This window comes from Onychomys torridus, chromosome 7 (assembly GCF_903995425.1).
Source record: "Onychomys torridus chromosome 7, mOncTor1.1, whole genome shotgun sequence".
NCBI lineage: Eukaryota > Metazoa > Chordata > Mammalia > Rodentia > Cricetidae > Onychomys > Onychomys torridus.
The window spans coordinates 65122908-65143338 of NC_050449.1; the positions used below are offsets into that span (position 1 = coordinate 65122908).

Genomic DNA, 20431 nt, shown 5'->3' on the forward strand with positions numbered 1-20431 from the left:
GCAAAACCAAGCAGGAAGAGCCACTGAGCAATCTCAAGTGGTAACCACCTTGTTCTAGGCTCAGTGCCCACCACCCACCACAATGGGTCTCAACCCACATTTCCCTGCTTCTTCATTTACCGCTCCTTGTCTAATTAACCTCGTCTAATGCAGTCAAACTGGACCCACGCCTGGACCCACCCCATACTTTCTGGTCTTCATAATTTTTTGTTTTATTTACTCTACATCTTATCTGGCATGACCTCTTCTACCCTGTCAATCCCAGCCTAGAAAAACCCAACCCATCCTGCAAGATGCTATCAGACACGGCCTCCTCCCTGCAGACTGTCCACCCACAGGAGGATCAGTTCACACTTGGAGGCACTGTGGTCATAAAGCACTTGGCATGCATGTCATCAGTCAGTCAGTCCGTGCCACCACCTCTGGGACAGGGACTGTCGTGACCGGTCTCATTTTACTGACAAGGAATCTTGGAAAGGATGAGGAATTTATGAATTTGTGAATCCCAAGCCCAGTCAGAAGCAGAGGTAGGGGCAAAGCCAGATTTCACTTCTTCAGAGTACAGGATAAGCTGTCCAGTTTCTGTGTTCCCAGAAATGGTCCTTTCAAAATATCATATTCTCAACACCTAAACTTTAGGGATATTTTGAAAGGACCATTTCAAAGGACCATGGCTTAGAACCGGGTATGTCACTTAGCACACTCTGCTCACCCTCTGGTAAGTTTAAAGGTCATTCAGAGAGTCCCTTGAGAGCAGGAGCTCACGTCCATGTTCATACCTGCTTTACAGAGGGTACTTCTTACATACTCGCTTCTGATCTTGCAGACTTATCAGTAGGTTGGACCTGTCTGCTCCCCCCATACACCCAACTCCTACATCTAAAGACTGGGCTTCCATAAAGACTCTGGCAGACGAGCAGGACAAGAATATTCAAAGATAATAGCACAGGGGAAAGAACTCCAGCTTGCCAAAGGTGGACAATGATGTAGAAAAACAAGCTTCTCATGAGCCAGAAAGAGACAGAGTGAGTCCTGGCCACACTAGACACACACACACACACACACACACACACACACACACACACACACACACACAAATCCAGATGGCTTAGTCTTTATTTGTCCAAAAATAATATTTATTGACACCTACTGGATACCAGTGACCATTCTAGGTATTAGTAATACAGTCATGAATGAAACAGGCCAAAGTCCCTGCCCTCACAGAGCTTCCATTCTTTGAGGGGGAGAGACAAAACCAAACCAAATAGCACAACAGAAGAGTGAAGGCAAACCCCGCCAAATCCAGTGGAAGGGCTGTAGACAACACCAGAGGAAGGAAGGGGGCGGGGACAGACATGTGGGGTTCAATAAAAGATAAAGATGACGAACAAAACTTTAATACCATTACAGAAAATGACCAACAAGACATACAACACAGTGGAAACAATGATACATATAATCCCAGAAAAACTCAGTATTTGTATAAGAGATGCCACAAATACCACTGACTGGCAGATGAGAACATCACAAGTATTTTTCAATAAATGATCCATGCTAGCAACACAAAGAGTTCATACAAATTATCAGGAAGGAACATAAAGGAACTGATTTAAAAATTCAGTGAGGGACATGAGCATTAGTTTACAAAGGAGAAATGTGGCCTGCCAGCTGAGGACGCCATATTGCCTTCCAATCCGTAGTGAGTGTTCACCATACTGACAAAGATTATGCACTAAATGCACTATGACCTGCTTATGCTCTTATGATCCTTTTCTTCTAGAATACATAGGGAAGAAAGGTTGACCCAACTGTGTTCTTTGTGATACCTCTAAAAATTTCATGGACAAAGTTTTAAGATTTTTAACTAAAATAAAGAAGTGACTACATACACTATGTTAACCACTAGATTTTTTGAAACGATAACATTTTCACTGGCTATAAATAAATCCTGCCTCAAGTTGACCCTTTGGGTGGGGTGGAGAGTGGTCAGGAGACAAGATACAGCCTTGGGAGTCCAGGCAAAGGGTCCAAATAAGAGCAGGGGTATATTGGGTGACTAAGGATTTGAACACAAGTTGGGTTTGGAAGCAATTTAAGTCAAGCAGACACCATGCCAACCTAGGTAGGAAGACAGAACTAAGACACAGGAGTGTAAGCTGAAGCAAAGGACCCGGATCTAAGAAGCTCACCAATTAGCCTACAACCAGGGGCAGGACAGGAGGCAGGAGCAGCCGTAAGGACACACGAGGAGTATAGTTCACACTCTGGACGCCTCGCCATCTGCTCCACAGAGCAAGGCTTCAAGGGACTGACTGTAGCCCAAGAGAGGAGAAACTTCAGACAGACAAAAGCATACCACACCACACCAGAGGGGAGATTCACCCAGGATGCACCTTCTCTGAGGTCCAGGGCCACACTCCCTTAGGTCCTGTGATTTCACTTCCTGAAACTGGGTAATGACTTGTTCCAGAAGAAATGCCAGAGATTGAGTCCCTAGGAACAGCGCAGGTAAGTGACTACCTATGGTCACAAGAGGGTAAGTAGCTTTTGACTCTGACTCCAACGCTCCACAACCCTACAGAGTATGTGGGGTCCAGCCTTAAACGGGACCCACACCCAGGCTCATGTCACCAAGAGCTCTTTTGAGGTGTGGAATTAATTGTCTTGTCTGTTTCCTTCCCTTCCATGTCAACCTAAGCTGGGGTCAACAGGACCACCAGCATGAATGAACAAGGGCAAACTCCGACAAGACAGCATGCCCCCCACTCCAACACACTTTCCTACAACAAACTGGTAGACATGCCAAGGTCAGAGGGATGCTCACTCCATCACCAGTCTACTGCCTTCTGCAAGTGAACACCACCCTTAACTAAAACTGCCACCATAGCACCTGCTGGCTCCCAGAAACCTAGGCATATTTCTCTTTTCATTGGGCATATTCCCACTTTTCCTGAAGTTGGTAGAACCATGTCTATTCAGGCAAGATGCTCAGAAGGCGAGAAGCAAACTGAACTTTCCTTAAAGAAGAAGAGAGAGACATTCACTGACAATGACTGTAGACAGTAATTCAGGAAGGACACCAGTGGGCCACCTCCAAATATGAGGGCCACCATATACAAAGATAACCAAGCTGCCAGGACATTGGGCTGAATCTGCATTTTCAGGAGTGTGATCCAGTGAGGCGTGCCTCCTTCCCACAGGGCTGGCACACTTCGCCTCTCTTCCCTTCTCCTTAGTGGGCATCTTCTGTGGTTGTTCCACCTGGCACTTTCTGAGTTATTTTTAATAGTCCTGTTCAGTGCAGTTCTTGCTTTGATGTCTAGGAACCCAAATTTCTAAAAAAAAATATCCTGTGGGTCTCTGAGGTCTCTCTGCTCTGTAGTTTGAGGTTGTCTGTGTCGAGGCTACTGTCTGAGAGTGTTATCACCACTGAGGACCCCACAGGGTCAAGGTTTCCTTTGAATAGCACATCTTTCCTGCTTGCTCCAGGGCTCAGCACAGATAAACACCACCTCTTCCCCGCAGAGTGTACAAGCATTCTTCTAATCACACCCAGTAAGACGTGTCCACCTCTGCGTCTACCCAGAGCAGGCTAGCATCTTATCATCTTCCAAAAAGTCGGAGACTAAATGTGGAGAAGAGCTCATGCGACATGATCTGGGGACAGTTCAATGGAGTAGGTTAGGGACGAGGGTTCAGGGTCATGGCTCCTTCCCTGACCCCCGTGGACCTAATTACCAGCTATGGGAAGAACTGGGACACAGGGCATTTCCCCAAAGCACCCTTTTGTGTTGTACATCTCAGCACATCGCATAACAGTTTTGAAATGAAGATCTTTGAGACAGAGACAATTTAACCGTTCTACTCAAGAACCTGATGAGGGATATAGTTCAGTGGGCAGAGTGGTGGCCTAGCATGCAAGGGACCCTGGGTTCAATCTCCAGCACTACAAAAACTAGGCATATGACACATACATGTAATCCCAGAACTTGGGAGTTGAAGGCAGGAGGATCCAAGGTTAAGGTCATCCTTGGCTACATAGTTAGTTTGAGGCTAGCCTGGACAACATGAGACTCTATCCCCCCATATATATATATGCAGTTTGATGGATAAGTTAGAGAGTGGCACACAGCACACAGAGAAGAAGAGGCATGCCCAAAGATCCAGTTTGGTTCCCATGACTCCCACAGAGAAGAAGGCCAGCTCCGAGTACAGGGGAGGCCATAACCAGATACTTTGACCACTTACCTCCACTGTGGGTCTGCATCATAAGAAACCATTTATTGAAAGCAGTAATATTAGTGGTGGCTAGTATTCATTAGATATTTTCTGTGTTGTTCCAATGAATAAGTGATACACACACACACATAATCTCATTTAATTTGTGCCTACAAAACCTTCTCAGGCAGACATTCTTATTAATTCTATTTTGCAGAAAGGAAAATGAATAAATTTTCAAAGTCCCACAACCAGTCCACACAGATCTGCTTGGCTCTAAAGTTCACGGCTCTCTTCTGATTTATGGATATCTCACACTATGTCCATAAAGCTCTCTGGCGGCAGAGGTGTGTGTGGACTCGGGGCCTGCAGGGGTCAGTCCAGAACCTTCTATGGGCAGAAGAGAAACTGCTCTGCCAGCTGACCTAAGAGCCAGGAACTCAACGCTTCGGTCTCAGACAAGTATTTCTCTAGCTGCTCCGCTGAGGGCACCTGCCTCCCCAAGGCCATGGCCCCGTCACTCTGCCAAATGTCTGAGGTGATGAGATGGGACTTCCAAAGCCATTTCATGGCATTGCAAACAAACCCTGCTTTGGCTTTTGTGTGAAAGGGAGGCCCTGCTCACAAAGCCACTGCGTTTGGCTGTTCACTGAGGGGCTGAAGTCCAAGGCAGAAAGTGACCCTTTAAACCAATGTGGGGCAAGTCCGTGACTACAGACAGGGAGAGTCCACACACACACACACACACACACACACACACACACACACACACACACACACACACACACGGCAAGCCCTGAGTACACACATTCTCTATTTTCTGTTCAACAACTGACCTCATCCTCCACTGGAAAAGCCTTGCAGGAGGGTCCACCCACAACCCACAGGCCTTGTGAAGCATAGAAACAGCTATGAATGTGGCACAAAACAGCAAATTCACTTAATACAGGATGAGATTTTCCTTTCTCTCCTCCCCGCCCCCACCCCGGGTCTTGAACATGTACTTTGTAGGTGGCAATGCTGTGCTCGATGTCAACATGTTGGACACACCTGTGAACCTGGATGGATTCCGGGCACCCATGGGGCATTCCTACACTGTGGATGCCAACAGCCACTATTGCACATTAGCATGTTGCCACAGCGCTCTTCCAGGACCCAGAACCTAGGGCTAGCAGGAAAAGATGGCCCACTTCTTAAATCCCTTGCTCTTGTCCCTGGTTGCTGTTCCCCAGGCTTTTTATCTATGACAGTACCCTTCTCTGGGTTACAGCCAGCTTTCCACCTTGGGTACAGGAGCTTCTAAAGTAGGCTGGCCAGAAAGTCTGACAACATGAAACTCTACAAGGAAAACCAGTCTGCTGTGTGCTAGACACGCACGCATGCACTCACGCATTCTCTCTCTCTCTCTCTTTCTCTCTCTCTCAAGAGACTCCAATACCCAATCTGCTCCCACCAGCATCTGCCAGCTTTGGAGGTTTTCTAAGCCCCCACCCCCAACCCCAGGTGATCCTAGTTCTCAGCCAGGTGGAGAAACAGAAAAGGGAACGTGATTATCTTCTCACTTTAACCAAACAGCTCTGTTGGGGGTAGAAAGATGGCTCAGTGGTAAAGCGCTTGCTGTACAAGCATAAGGACCCGAGTTCAGATCCTCAGCCTCCCCATGAAAAGTAAGGTGGTGGCTGCCTGTAATCCTAATGACTGGGAAGTGAAGACAGGGGCTCCCTAGAGCAAGCTGGCTAGATAGACTAGCTGTATCAGTGAGCTCCAGGTTCAGTGGCAGACCCTGCCTCCGTAATTACAGTGAAGAGTGATCCAGAAAGACACCTGACAACCTCTGGCCTACACATGCACACATGTGCCCGTACACATGCATGCACACATATATACAAAGACCGAAAGAACGCCATCATAAAAAAGGGTGAGTAATAAAATGAAGACATGCTTACTAGCTAACATGGAAAACAGTTCAGGAGCACATGACCTTACCACCCCCTAACAGTGGAAGCCAAAAGACAGCAGAAGCTGGGACAATCACTTTTATTTTGACCACTGCTCTTAAAAGTGAGATTTATGCCCTGCGGTGGTGGCGCACGCCTTCAATCCCAGCACTCGGGAGGCAGAGGCAGGCGGATCTCTGTGAGTTCGAGGCCAGCCTGGGCTACAGAGTGAGTTCCAGGAAAGGCGCAAAGCTACACAGAGAAACCCTGTCTCGAAAAACCAAAAAAAAAAAAAAAAAAAAAAAAAAGTGATATTCATGTCAGGGAATGGTAGAGGCAGAGGCTGTCGGATCTCAAGTTCGAGGTCTGCCAGGTCTACATAATCAGTTCCAGGACAGCCAGGACGGTTAAACAGAGAAACCCTGTCTCAAAAAAAAAAAAAAAAAAAAAAAAAAAAAGCGCAAAACAAACAAACAGAAAGATATACTGAGGTAGGGAAAACGTATTGCTGAACACAAAAGGTTTTTAAGAGACTCATCGGCGAGAGCTGGGTGTTTGGGGCTGATAAATAAGCTCACACGGACACTTCCTTCAAAGCTGTCATCGCCAAAATAGGACCAAAAAATGGCAGGAGACTTCCCTGAGGAGTCCCAGCCTTGGGGAAGGTGGAGCAGTGACAGGGACAAGCTTTTGGACTTCAAGGGAAAGAAGGAAAACATCCCTGAAGAAGAGACTGCACCTACGGGCTGCCCCTAGCTCCAAAGTGCCTCTCCCTCCCTCCGGGTACCAGGTGTTGACAGATAAAAACACACTTCCCCACTAAAGTGGGAATTCAGCATTCCACGGTGACTAATTCGGTGTGTAGTTTTCAAAACGAGGCCCAAGTGACCTGGGGTGATGGCGCTGTGACTTTGTTGATTTTGTTACAGTGAACCGAAGTTCTCATAAAAAGCCACACCTACGTTAAAGACTCTGCAAGGCTGGAGGACTGGTGGGAACCTGCTGATTGTGGAGAGTAGGAATGTTGCAGATCCAGAGCCAAATTATCTTAGGCTACTATTAATTGCCCAGCTGTGTCTGACCTAATACCCTTGTGACTACCAGGTGAAACCTTCTGAGATTATTAACTAAACAGACCATTAGCTTTCAACCACCCCAAATCTAAGGCTGTCATCAGACCTATAGCAGAGTCCCTGCCTGCCCAGAGCTCCTAACAGTGGATTCGAAAAGTGCCTGGACTTATGACTTCCTTTTGGGTGTGACTACAAAGACGTCCCCAAACTGTTAACCACATTGGAACATGGCATTCCGGGTACCCTGAATGCATGTGTCCAGGTACGGTCATTCATATCTGGCTCCAGAATGAACTCTCTCTTACTCCCTTTGAGGAGAGCTATGTTTTTGTGTGGGCTCTCTATAACGACAAAGCTGAGATCACAGTAACAGACACAGCACGCGCACACACATACACACACACACACACACACACACACACACACACACCACACACACAGAGAGATAAGAAATAATAAAAATAAAGAACATTGCCAAACTCAGCAGATTTCCACCAACTATCTGATCACATGGGATCAGGAGCAACACTAGCAAACTCCGGGCTTGCCTTTTCACGTTGTAAGGGATGCACCTGTGATCTGAGACTATGTACTCAGAGCAGCGGGTATCAGAAAAGCTGTATTCTGAGTGAGTCTCAATACTTTCCTCATTGAGAGCGCCACCCAGTGGCTCTGGCCTGCTTTGCACCAAAATAACACTCCCCTCTGCCACAAACCCTTTTCTTTCTTTTTTTTCTTCTGCCAGAGCTGAGGATCGAACCCAGGGCCTTGTGCTTGCTAGGCAAGTGCTCTACCACTGAGCTAAATCCCCAACCCCCACATGGTGGCTTACAACCATCTGTAATGAGATCTGGTGCCCTCTTCTGTATACATAATAAATAATCTTTAAAAAGAAAAAAAAAAGGTTGGGGATTTAGCTCAGTGGTAGAGTGCTTGCCTAGCAAGCACAAGGCCCTGGGTTCGATCCCCAGCTCCACAAAAAAAAAAAAAAAAAAAAAATCATTTTCAGTGCACCCAAATATCACACACAAGTGCCAACACAAACCCTTTTCTAAGACCCCGCCAGCATCCCGCCCCCAGCCACGTCTTCCTCAGTCCCTCCAACCCTCCCCCCTCGCCCCTCCCCCATGCCACTCCTGTCTCCTTTCCAGCCTGGTGGCTCCTCTGAACATACTCACTTGTCCACGACACTCTTCCACGTTTCTAACTTTAAACAACCTAAGTGCCCACAATAATTAAGTTTTTTTCAAACTACTCTTTTTCTGTCGGTGTGACCACAGTGTGCTGAACAAACTTGATTATTTTTACTTCCTGATTTGAAGATCTTAAATTCAGAATACAGACTTTTAAAAATAAAAATCTGCTTTCGCTGTTAAAACCCAAGCGGCCGGTAGGTGGCAGTAGCGCCACTCACAACGCTGTCCTGCCGGTGCGGGCCCTTTCTCTCCACCGGCCGATCTTCCACCCTCAATTCAAGACGCTTGTGTGGGAAAAGTGAAATAAAAGGCACGGATCTCAGTCTTTGCACGCTTCCCTGTTTAAACACACACCCCACACGGGCCGGCTCTGCCCTCTGTATCCATGGGATCCACACCGTGGATTCAACCACCTTCAGATTAAAAGTATTGGAGAAAGTAAAAATTACATCTGTGCTGAGCATGTACAGGTTTTTCTCCCCATCATGATCCTCTAAACAAGACTGAAGAACAACACTTTACACTATATCCAGTATTGTAAGTCATCCAGAATGATTTAAGATACACAGAAGAGAGCCTGGAGAGGTGGTTTAGCAGTTAAGAGCACTTGCTGCTGCACATGTAACTCCAGGCCCAGGGGATCCGACGCCCTCTGCTGGATGAAACAAGCAGTGACCGCATACAGCACAAACACATGAACACACACACACACACACACACACACACACACACACACACACACACACACTACAAGTAAATCTTTTTTTTAAATACATAGGAGGATTACAACTGTAGTATACATATACAGGGCCATTTTATATATGAGACTTGAGCATCCAAAAATGTTGGGGTCCTTAGAGGGTTCTAGAACAAAATGCCTCAGATACTGAGAACTCTGTGTGTGTGTGTGTGTGTGTGTGTGTGTGTGTGTGTGTGTGTGTGTGCCTTCACTCTCTTTAATTAAGAATATACTCTGGAAATATGACAAAAACACAGAGTTCTGAAGTTATCTGAAAGTACCTTAAAAAAAAAAAAAAACACAACTCTGACTTTGGTCTCAGTCACAACCAACGCCTTATAGACAAGGATTTTACTGACTCAAAAGCCAATCAATCCAAAGCTTACTCCCTACTGTGAGGACAGAGAAATGGTAGCCCCAGTTAGGATCCCACTAATTAAGACATCACTTCTGCCTCCCACTTTAAATATGGGCAGGTCAGAGGTGGAGAAGTGTGCTCTGACAGCCAAGGTCCCTCGAGATGACAGGTGTTTCCCTTGGCAAACACACTTCTGCCCGTGCTGGGGTGGGGTGGGATCTTGCCCATCACTGTGGCTGATGGTGCTCCCACATGAGTGCATGAGTCAGGGAAGATGCAGCCCGGCTCCTCCCCAGCTTCTGCTACCCCTGGACACTTGTGTGCGAGCCACACAAGACTCGACACAGTGTGCCTGACTTCTCGTGTGGAAACAAGATTTTATCTACTGTGAATGTTTATTCTAGACCTAATTAAACAAAATGTTCCTCCCACCCTCAATCCCCTGACCTTATCCCCACCACAGGAATACCCACATTTTCTAGACTGCTAAAGTAGATATGCTTTTATCTGTCATGTATGTAATTTATTGACAGTAGCTACACTTTAAATATTAATGATTCATTTAAAAATAGTCGGAGTTGGGGAGACCTTCAGTTGGTAACATGCTTTTCTTGCAAGTACGAGGATCAGAATTTGATCCCAGAACCTATGGGAAAGGCTAGGTATGGTGATACAGGCTAGGTGTTGTGGTACAGGCTAGGTGTGGTGATACAGGCTAGGTGTTTGTTGTAGTACAGGCTAGGTGTTGTGTACAGGCTAGATGTTTGCTGTAGTACAGGCTAGGTGTGGTGGTACAGGCTAGGTGTGGTGGTACAGGCTAGGTGTGGTGGTACAGGCTAGGTGTGGTGGTACAGGCTAGGTGGTGTGGTACAGGCTAGGTGTGGTGGTACACACTTGTAATCCCAGCCCCAGAGAAGTGGAGACATGAATATGTCTGGGGCTTACCAGCCAGCCAGAACGGCAAGCTTCAGGCCAGTAAGAGACCCTGTCTCCAGAAATAAGGTATATGGTACCTGAGGCAAGACAGCAAGGTTGTCTCCTGGTCTCCACACACATGCACACACACGGAACATGCATGCACATGAGCACATACATACACAGGCACACATAAAATGGACACATATTTTAAAGCAGTGATTATTGTAAGTAAAATAGTTTTCCCTGTTTTTTTCTGCCAACCAAACTTTTATTTCATTTGACTTTATTTTTCAAGCTAAAGATTTAGACCCTAGATAGTCTTAGAACCCTTACTTACATATTCTCATAACAGTTACTGTTATTTTTCTATCCTATCAATTTTTCAAATTAAGTAAGAAACATCTACAAGGACATGTGACCAGCTTCAACTGCAGATGGATTTTTCTTCTGCTGAGTATCACAGGAAAGGGAGGGCAGACCATAATAAGCCATTTATTTTTCTTCTTAGAGAACTAAATGTTCAACCTACCTGCTTTTCTTCTCATTTAGAAAAAAAAACCAGAATGATAAATAAACCCCCAGCAGATGAAATATGTAACTTTTCGTATCACACGGGAGAGGAGGATGCAGAAGAGAGAGAAGATGGAGGGAAACTAGAGAGAGGAAAAGGGGGACACAGGGAGCAGAGCATCATGGGGAAGGAATGAACGGGGCAAGACAAAGGACACCCAGGAGCCAAGAAAGGGCACAGCCAAGACACACGGTGCAGGAGATGAGGGTGGGTTCGGGAGGCACACGGAAACCTGAGCTGAGATCGCCCTCTGTCACCTTTCGTCCCCTAAACTACAGGACTCACATGGGTGCCACTGTCCTTGGAGAGTGTATGCACTGTGAACTGCACTTGGCCAGTACTTTGGTTCTAGAGCAAACCCTCCTTTGAAGGGAACAATCATTGGTCCACACAGCACACAAGGGGAGCTGTCCCTCTGGGCTGTGACCACAGTGGCCCCGGGCAAAGTCACGAGTGAGCTAGAGTGCTATCTCTTCCCCACAGCGGGAAGCAGTCCCGGGTCCCAGGCTTCTGTGAGAGCTTACCTCCTCAACCATCTGCTTCACTTTCTTCTGCTGGCAATGCACCATGTCATCCAGGTGTCGGATCCGCTCCCGGAGGCTGGCGGATGCCTCCTCCAGCTGCTGGTACCTAAGGAAGAAGAGAGCGCTCGGGCCCTGCCTCGGAACAGTCAGGGCAGCAGGGAAAGACACAGCGTTGTAGAAGCCTTGTGAGAACCAGAACTCAGACTTAAGCCATGCCCTCCTCGTCAACTCAGAATCAATATCACCCCAGAGAGTCCTTCAGGTCCCCTCCTCTGTATAAGGACACGTCTGTACCTCCTGGGGCAGAATGAGTTTTTTCTCCACTGACAGGCATGAGAGGATTTCTGCTCGGGGTTAATACAGCCTGGGACACACAGTCAGTGATCTTAATCAGGGGACCGAGAAGGGGAGTCTAAGAACCCAGTGAAGCCCCTGCAGTCAGGGGTGGAGTCCCGGAAAGCCTGCAGCCAGCACTGCTGTGCCCATCACTTACTGAACAAACGAGGCACAGGTGGAAAGCCCTCCACTGACCCTGCCCCACACACCACAGAACATCTCTGGGCATTTATTAGAGACATTATTCTCTTTGCTCCGCTCAAACCAAGCAAACGGAGCTAGTAGACGGTTCTGTGCATCGTGGGAGCAGAACACTGGAAGAAGAGTTCGGTGTCTCTGTCCCATTTCCCAACCACACCAGGTCCCTCTTTAGCACCAAAGCAGAAACTAGTGAGGATCTCACAACTTTGGAACCGCTCAAGTAACAGGAGAAGGGTGAGTGAGACGGCTCAACAGGCAAAGGTGCTTGCAGCTAAGCCTAGGGATCCGAGTTTGATTCCCCACATGACCCGTATAATGAAAGGAAAGAATGAATTCCCAAGAATTATCTTCTGACCTCCACACTCATGCCATGGAGCATCTGTAAAACATATACACACCTGCACAATAAATAAATAAACATAATAACTTTTTTAATTGAGGAAAACAGATTTTTTTTACCCCAGCATGTACTATGTAGCAGGCAGTAGGTCAAAGTTCCCTCACCATGGGAACCAAAGGGATAGGCATCTGATCAACATTCCTCACTTAGAAAAAGAGTTTCCATCCGCCTAGTAGGGAAAGAGCCTCGGGGTCAGGTAACTCGCCCAGCCTTTCTTTCCTCTCTGCCTTTTGATTTCTAGAAAAGGCCATGTATGACTCCTGTATTTTCCATCCAAGGTTTTACAAGTTCATGGCCAAAGGGCAATGTAAGGCTTGGAAACAAGCAACACTTTAAAATTAATTTCCAGGACAAACGGTATCAGTCACAGCTGATGAGTTATCTCATTAACAAGGTGCATCCTGTGGCGCTCAGGGTCAGGAGCACACACGGACTGAACGTCTGTGTTTGTGGCCATCTCTGATGTGTCCCGCTGAACTAACAGCCAGCCTTGGGCAGTGAGAAGTGACTGTAAGCTCCTGAAGGAACTGGAACCACACTGGGTGCTCTCAGCCAATGTCACACTGACTACATAGGTCGGTGCTGAGTGAGGACCACATGAATGAAAACATGAGAGTCAAATGAGCTAGCCAAAACAGGGCACACGGGGCTGGGGAGATGGCTCAGTGGGGAGGAGGACTTATTGGGCAAGCATGAAGACCTGAGTTCAAATCCCCAATACCCATGTAAAAAGTTGAGCATAGCTGTGGGGTAGGGTGTTGTAGGAGGGGAGCCAGAGGGTGACCAGGGCTTGCTGGCTTCTAGCCTAGCTCCCCGTTCACTGAGAGACCCCAGGTCCAGGGAATATGGGAGAAAGAGATAAGAGTTGAATACCAGACATCATCCTCTGGCCTCTGTGTGCATGAACACACACGTGTGCATACAACACACACACACACACACACACACACACACACACACACACGTATGTGTCCACCTCTGAGTTGCTCCAAGTCCAAGGCCAGCTCTCCTCACCTGTCCTTGTCAGAGTCTGCAATCTCCCCCGACATTTCTGTTTCATGTTCAAGGAGCTGGAGCTGGAGTTGATGCCGTTCCTAAAACAGACATGATCAAAATGGAGCCAGATGGAGCCAGATGGAGCCAGACAGAAGATGAACACCAGACACACCCGCTCTGGTGTCCAAGTCTGCACATCATTCCCTGGGTTTCACACATCTACTAGCCCAGAGCTCAAAACCCAAAGGGGCCCAATGCATACACATACTATGGATTAGACAAGACACTCTAATCAAATCACATGAGCACCAGCCCAGGCTCACATGTCTTATAAAAATTTATATTTCTTTCTTTCTTTCTTTCTTTTTTTTTTTTTTATTAAAGATAGGGTCTTTCTGAGTAACTCTGGCTGTCCTGGAACTCACTCTGTAGACCAGGCTGGCCTCAAACTCAGAGAGCCACTTGCCTCTGCCTCTTGAGTGCTGGGATTAAAGGTGTGTGTCCAGCTTGAAAATTTATATTTCTAACTAATGATAATCAATATCTTAAATCAGTATCATTGAAAAATTCCTGATTGTTTTCAAAATCATCCAGCAAAGAGGCTCTGATATTCTGGCAATGTCCTATGGACCAACCACATCATGTTTACACAGGGTTAGTTACTTATAAAACATACATTATGGCCATTATGGCCAGAACAATTGTTACACACACACACACACACACACACACACACACACACACACACACACACACAAAGAAGTTCAGGGTTAGTCCCTTATAAACACATCATCTCACACAGAAAAGGGAACTTTGCAAACATGGTTAATGATATGGAGAGTCTCATGGGTAGAGTTGAGCTCTTACTAGAGGAAGCAATAGAATTAAAATTGGGGAGCTAGGGAGATATCACATGGCTGACTCTGATGCCAGCGGATGGGGCACAAGGCAAGTATTACAAGTAGTGCTCAGAGTTAGAAAAGGCAAGGAAATAGACTTTCTTTTAGAACTTCTAAAATCCTGCCAATAACTTCATTCTTGGACTTCTCACCTCCAGAACAGAAATGGACTTTTTGGTAACTTATTTCAGTAGCAATAAGAAACATAGGTATGTCAAGCTACATGCTTCATGCACTTTGCTGAATATATAAACATACATGTGTAAATTTAAGTTTGCCCCAAACAGTAAGAATTTTTGCAATTACTTCATTGAAAAGAAAGAGTAGGAAAATGTTCATAAAGGCACAGTGCCTGTCATCTCTGGAGTGGTAGTAGGCATACACTATAGACATTAATATAGCAAAATCCCTTAAACACATTTGTAGAGCCCTGCTGGCTAAGGGGGAGGGGGAGATTTTGCTTCTCCTCTGAGCAGGGCTTTGCCTCACATCCACTCTCAGCAATTCTACCCAAAACACTTGTACAAGTTATATAGGCTCCAAACCTAAATGATGAGACTCTGTTTTCGGGGTGGGGGGGGGGACACAGACATACATGGGAAAGGAACCTGTCACCATCTGTCAGAGGAGTAAAGGCCTGTGTAGCAGGCCAGTAAGCAGAGGTTAGAGGCCCATCCTCAGATCTATCTGAAGCCTAGACAGGACCTCGCTCCATCATGAGGTTGGGGTTTCCAGCTTGCAGGGTCTGGCCCTTGGCGCTAATGACATCATGCCCGTGGTGGGTCGGCGCTACGGGCAACTTCAGCGTAACTAGAGAGCTGTTTTCCAGAAACTAGACCCAGCTTTGGCCTTCAACTCCAGAAGTCTACCCAGAAGTCAGCTGTCAGCTGCTCAATGTCACCACGCTTTCTCTTCCTCTCCTTCCTTCCTGTCTTTTCTCTTCCACTTCCTGCCTCATTGTGCAGCCCTGCCCAAGACTGGCTTGTCAGCTCTGTAAGCCACCCCCCTCCCCCCATGGTTAGCCTGTTTACCACACAGATGAGCTTGCTCCCCATCTCATTCAGGCCCCAGGTGTGTCATGGAAAAGTCAACCTGCCCCAGACACATGCCCCAGAAACAAGAGGGGTGGGGTGCTACATTGCCTCATCAGGTTAAATGAAGAGCATGTCTAGAGAACCCACAAAGCTCGTTGTTGCAATATTCATCTGCAGAAAGAATTTTACAGGTGACTTTTTAAAAAATGTATCAAAATAATTGTGATGGGCTGGGCTGGGGTTTGCCTAACACACACAAGGGTTCAATGCCAACACTACAGGAACAAACAACCATAGAAATAGTCACCAGAGAGGAAGACAGGAACTTGGTTCAACTCCCTTCTGTGTTTTACAGGACGTGCTACCCTGACAGGGGACTGACGGAAGTCAGTACTGAGGCTTTGGGCAGGTTTTCAAAGAACTATGGGACCAGGGGGACTGGGCAGAGGGCAGCAGGTCCAGAGGGACTGTTCAGGGGGGCAGCAGGCCCAGAGGGACTGTTCAGGGGGGCAGCAGGTCCAGAGGGACTGGGCAAAGGGCAGCAGGTCCAGAGGGACTGTTCAGGGGCAGCAGGCCCAGGCTGCATCCGTTACCTTCTCCATTCGCTCAATCAACCTGTCCAGCTCCCCGATCCTCTGGTCTTTCTCCTCCAGGCTGAGCTCAGCTGCCTCCATCTTTTTATTGGCCTCTTCGATCGCTTTCAGAAAGCTATTGGTTTCTTCCTGCAATAGGCACACACTCTCCTCAGCAAGGCCTGGATACCCAGGTGACTCACCTAAGTCCCGAGCAGACAGTGCCTTAGCGTGTCCTGCTCTCCCTGCGAAGGCATGACCCTGCGGCCCATGTTTCTCACACAGAGTAAACTCAACTGTCATGAGTCTGGTTTCACCTCCAAACAAAGCACGTCATCTAGCTACTCTTGTTTAACTTCATTTAAGATTGTATGTTTATTTTATTTTGTGGGTGGCAGATATGGGAGCCAGGGAACATGTGTGGAGGTCAGACGTGTGGAGGTGAGAAGACAGCCATTTAAATGTCTGTTCTCTCCTTCCACTGTGTGGGCTTGGGATCGAGCTCAGCTTATCACCTTGGCAATAAGCATCTTCACCTGCTGAGTACTCATGCTGGCCCCTCGTGGGCTTTTCAATGGGTCCAGTAACTCTCTCCTGAAAGTTTATGTTCCAAAGGTGCAAAAAAAAAAAAAAAAAGAAACAAAACAAAACAAAATAGCCTGTGCAGGCTTAAATAACATTGCACAAATGCTCAGAGCGTCCCTGTGCGGGCCAACATTCGACTGAAGCGGAATGAGGAATTCCCAGGTCTTCCTCCCACAATGCAATACAGCCACTTACTCCGGGAAAAACCCAAACATCTGGTGCATTGATTAAACGTCCAAGGACACAGACACCCCAGACACAGAGAGACTCCTTCAAAGAATGTGGGGCCTCCTAGCGAGGCCAAGATGTGAGCCCACCTCTAGTCAGAGGCACAGTCCAATCCCACAGCCAGGAAGGGGGGAGAATGACACACGTCACTTCCCCCTGTGGGAATATCGGACCTCGGGATGGAGAGGGTGGAGCTCCCAAGATGGGGCAATTGTATAATCCAGAACGGGGACATGGGAGGTTATAGAGCAAACAGACCAACCCAGGATCCACTCAGATGTGGGTGAATGGTCCTATTAGCCGGAGAAACGTGTATTTGGAGACAGAGACAGTGGGTTACTCCAGAAGGAGGAAAAATGCGTGCAAATGAACAATCAAATAAATTCCCTGGGCCAGGGAGATAGCTCAGTGGGTGAAGAGATTACTGTGCAACAGGAGGATCTGAGTTCAGATTCCTAGCCTGTAGGTAAAAGCTGGGCATGACAGTGCATGCCTGTGACCCCAGCACCGTGGAGGCTAACACAGGGCCACAGGGGTGGGTATTCTGAAAAAAATTGCTGGCCAGCGGCCTAGACTAAATGGTAAGCTTCAAGCTCAGTGAAAACTCTGTTTCAAAATAAATAAACAATAAAGAAGGTGTTGAATGGCAGAGGCACACTATCAGAATCAATCTGTCGCCTCTACAAGTATACCCAGGAGTAAGGACACCTGTATACACAGTGCACATACGCATATAACACATGAAATAGATAGTGAATGAATGAATGAATCCCCTGATCCCTCTTCCCATCCACCCTCACTCCCTTCGAGGACAAGACCTTCCTATTAACCCTGCCAGCCACACCCCATGCCTTCTGTTTTGAGCAGCACACACACGCACCAGGAGCGCCTCCTTCTCTGCGCTGTGCTTACGCTGAGCCTCCTGCAGCTTCTCCTCGTACTGGCTGTACAGCTTCCTCGTCATCTCCCGCATCACCTCCGCGTTGGCTTCCTGAGACGACTCCACCTGCAATGAGGCTAGTTGCAGAACTGCAGCCTGTGCCTTGCCTCTCTAGCACAGACACACAGAGATCAGAGCATGACTCCCAGGGGTCTGTGGCAGACAGGAGCAGCAAGCAAGAGGGCAGGGAGAGAGGCACACACCAGTGAAAGATGGCACTGTACACTAAGTTATTTAGGATGCTTGGGACAGGGTGTTCCAGGGGAGAGAATCTTTGAGAAGGTCGCTTCTTGGGGCTGGATGGTAAAGTTTTTCCAGAACCCATGCCAGAGGGGGGGGGGGGAGAGGAGGGAGGGAGGGAAGGGAGGGAGGGAGGAAGGGAGGGAGGAAGGAAGGGAGGGAGGGAGGGAGGGAGGGAGGGAGGGAAAAATGAAACAGCCAGGCATGGTGGCTCACACTTGTAACTCCCAACACTGAGCAGACAGACAGGTGGACAGGTGGACGATCCCTGGGGCTCACTGACCAGCCAGCTATAAACAGCAAGCCCCAGGTCCCAGTGAGAGACTGTGTCTTGAAAAGATAAGATGGACAGCTTCTGAGAAACTACACTTGAAGTTGACCTCTGAGCTACACCCATACATATACACATGTGCATCCACACACCTATGTGTACATGCATGCACAGATTATTATTATTTTATTGTTTGTTGTTGTTGTTATTTTTTCAAGGCAGGGTTTCTCTGTGTAGTTTTGGTGCCTGTACTGGAACTCACTCTGTAGACCAGGCTGGCCTCGAACTCACAGAGATCCGCCTGGTTCTGTCTCCCAAGTGCTGGGATTAAAGGCGTGCGCCACCACTGCCTGGCATGCACAGATTATTTTTAGTTAGCTTGTCTTTTGGAGGAGGTGGGAACGGGGGGGGGGGGGGGGGGAGGTTAGGGAGCGGGAGGAGAGGGGAGGTTGGTATGTAAAATGAATAGAAAATCTCTTAATAATAACAATAAAAAAGAGGAAAAAAGCTAGCGTGTCCTATCAATCCCATTCATTGCCCTGAGCAAGCGCATCTCTAAGTCGGGTCTCATTAAGCACAAATGAGAAATCTGCACTCATCTTTCCCACACTGCATGCTTTCCAAACTGTTGTCTTTGGAAGCATCTCGGCCTGGCAGGGCCCCTGGGCTGGGAGCCTTTAGTGGCCAGCCAGAGCAGGTGCAGCTTGAGAGAGTCTTTGGAGCTGGGGGGGGGGGGGGGGGCTCCAGGAACGATGTCTCCTTTCTGGCCTTCAGTAAGGACCTCATACCACTGACCCAACACTGCTGCAGGTGTGCCTTACCCTATCAGGCTTCTGCTTGTCTAAGACGCCCAAGCATGTGAGCACCTCCCCTCGGGGAAAGGGAGGTGCCCTCTGGCCTTAATAAGCTGCATAGTGTTTACTCCAAAGATGTGACAAGTCCCTTTTGACACCCTTGAACGTTCATTCATCTCTGGGGAAGTATCAGTGCTGAGAAGTCACAGGATGGAAATTCACAGGCAAAACTTATCATTAGCTTAGAACACGGGTCCACCCCACACTCCATGTCTACTGCACAGGAGCCATGGAAAAGGGCTGTGCCTGAGGTCGGTTCACACTGCATTCCATCATGTGCAGCATCGTGAGTCCCTGGAACTCCTTTCATTTTTAATTTGAAAGAAAAAACAAAAGGAAGTTGTAGTGGGTAGCCATCCCAGCCTTGGCCTGGAAGTTCCAACCTCCATTGAGGCTTCGGTAATGGTCACGCCCACAAGGCGGGGCTGAGAGAGGACACTGAAGACCCAGGATTGAGAGGAGAGGTCTCTCTTGGTTCTGGGACCCTGGATGCTGGAGGTAGACTGAGCAGAGTTCTCCAGAGGACACTGCCGGACTGCGCCATACCTTTGCCAGACCCTACAACCTATCCCTTCATTTGTAAGTTACCCCACAAAATAAACCTCCCTTTTAACTACGTGGAGTGGCCTTAATAATTTTACCAATAGGAAGTGGTCAGGATCAATCTCGATCTGGGTCTCTAAAACAGTCACTGCAAGCTGGACACAAGGGATCTGGACTGTTAGACTACCTTGCCATGCCTGGTGACATACCACCCCAGAGCAAACAGGAACACACAGGACAGACCCAAAGAGTTGGTGCTCAATATAACTCCTAGTGAGAAATAGAATGTATAAAGAAAAAAAGAAAGGAAGGAAGGGAGGGAGGGAGGGAGGGAAGATGGGAGGGAAGAAGGAAGGAAGGAAGGAAGGAAGGAAGGAAGGAAGGAAGGAAGGAAGGAAGGAAGGGAAGGAAGGAAAGAAGGAAGGAAAGAAGGAAGGAAGGATGGAGGGAGGAAGGAAGGAAGGAAGGAAGGAAAGAAGGAAGGAAGGAAGGAAGGAAAGAAGGAAGGAAGGAAGGAAGGAAGGAAGGAAGGAAGGAAGGAAGGAAAGAACAGAAGACCTGAGCTCAATTCCCAGTTCCCACATCGGGTGGCTCACAATCACCTGTAACTCCAGCTCTGAGGGATCTAATGGCCTCTTCTGGCCTCTATGAGAGAGAGAGGTTTTTTTGTCAGTAGTGTAGCAAAGTGCTTATAATCCCCTGAAGAATCTCTCACACACACTCCTGTAACTGAGACTACTTACACTCACATACATGAAAAGACAGAAAAGCAGGAGGAATAGTTAGGAAAGGAAGGTA

At 47.6% G+C, this 20431-nt stretch overlaps 1 protein-coding gene across 1 annotated transcript in view; it reads right to left on the reverse strand.

Moving 5' to 3' along the window:
• Positions 1 to 20431, reverse strand: part of LOC118588046 (myocardial zonula adherens protein) — a 92469-nt gene that overhangs the window by 32645 nt on the left and 39393 nt on the right. The window contains exons 7-10 of the mRNA XM_036194336.1: positions 17666 to 17791; positions 15994 to 16122; positions 13486 to 13565; positions 11535 to 11640 (exon numbers count right to left, since the gene is read on the reverse strand). Coding sequence (XP_036050229.1) covers positions 11535 to 11640; positions 13486 to 13565; positions 15994 to 16122; positions 17666 to 17791 — 441 coding nt within the window. The remainder of the gene's footprint in view (positions 1 to 11534; positions 11641 to 13485; positions 13566 to 15993; positions 16123 to 17665; positions 17792 to 20431) is intronic.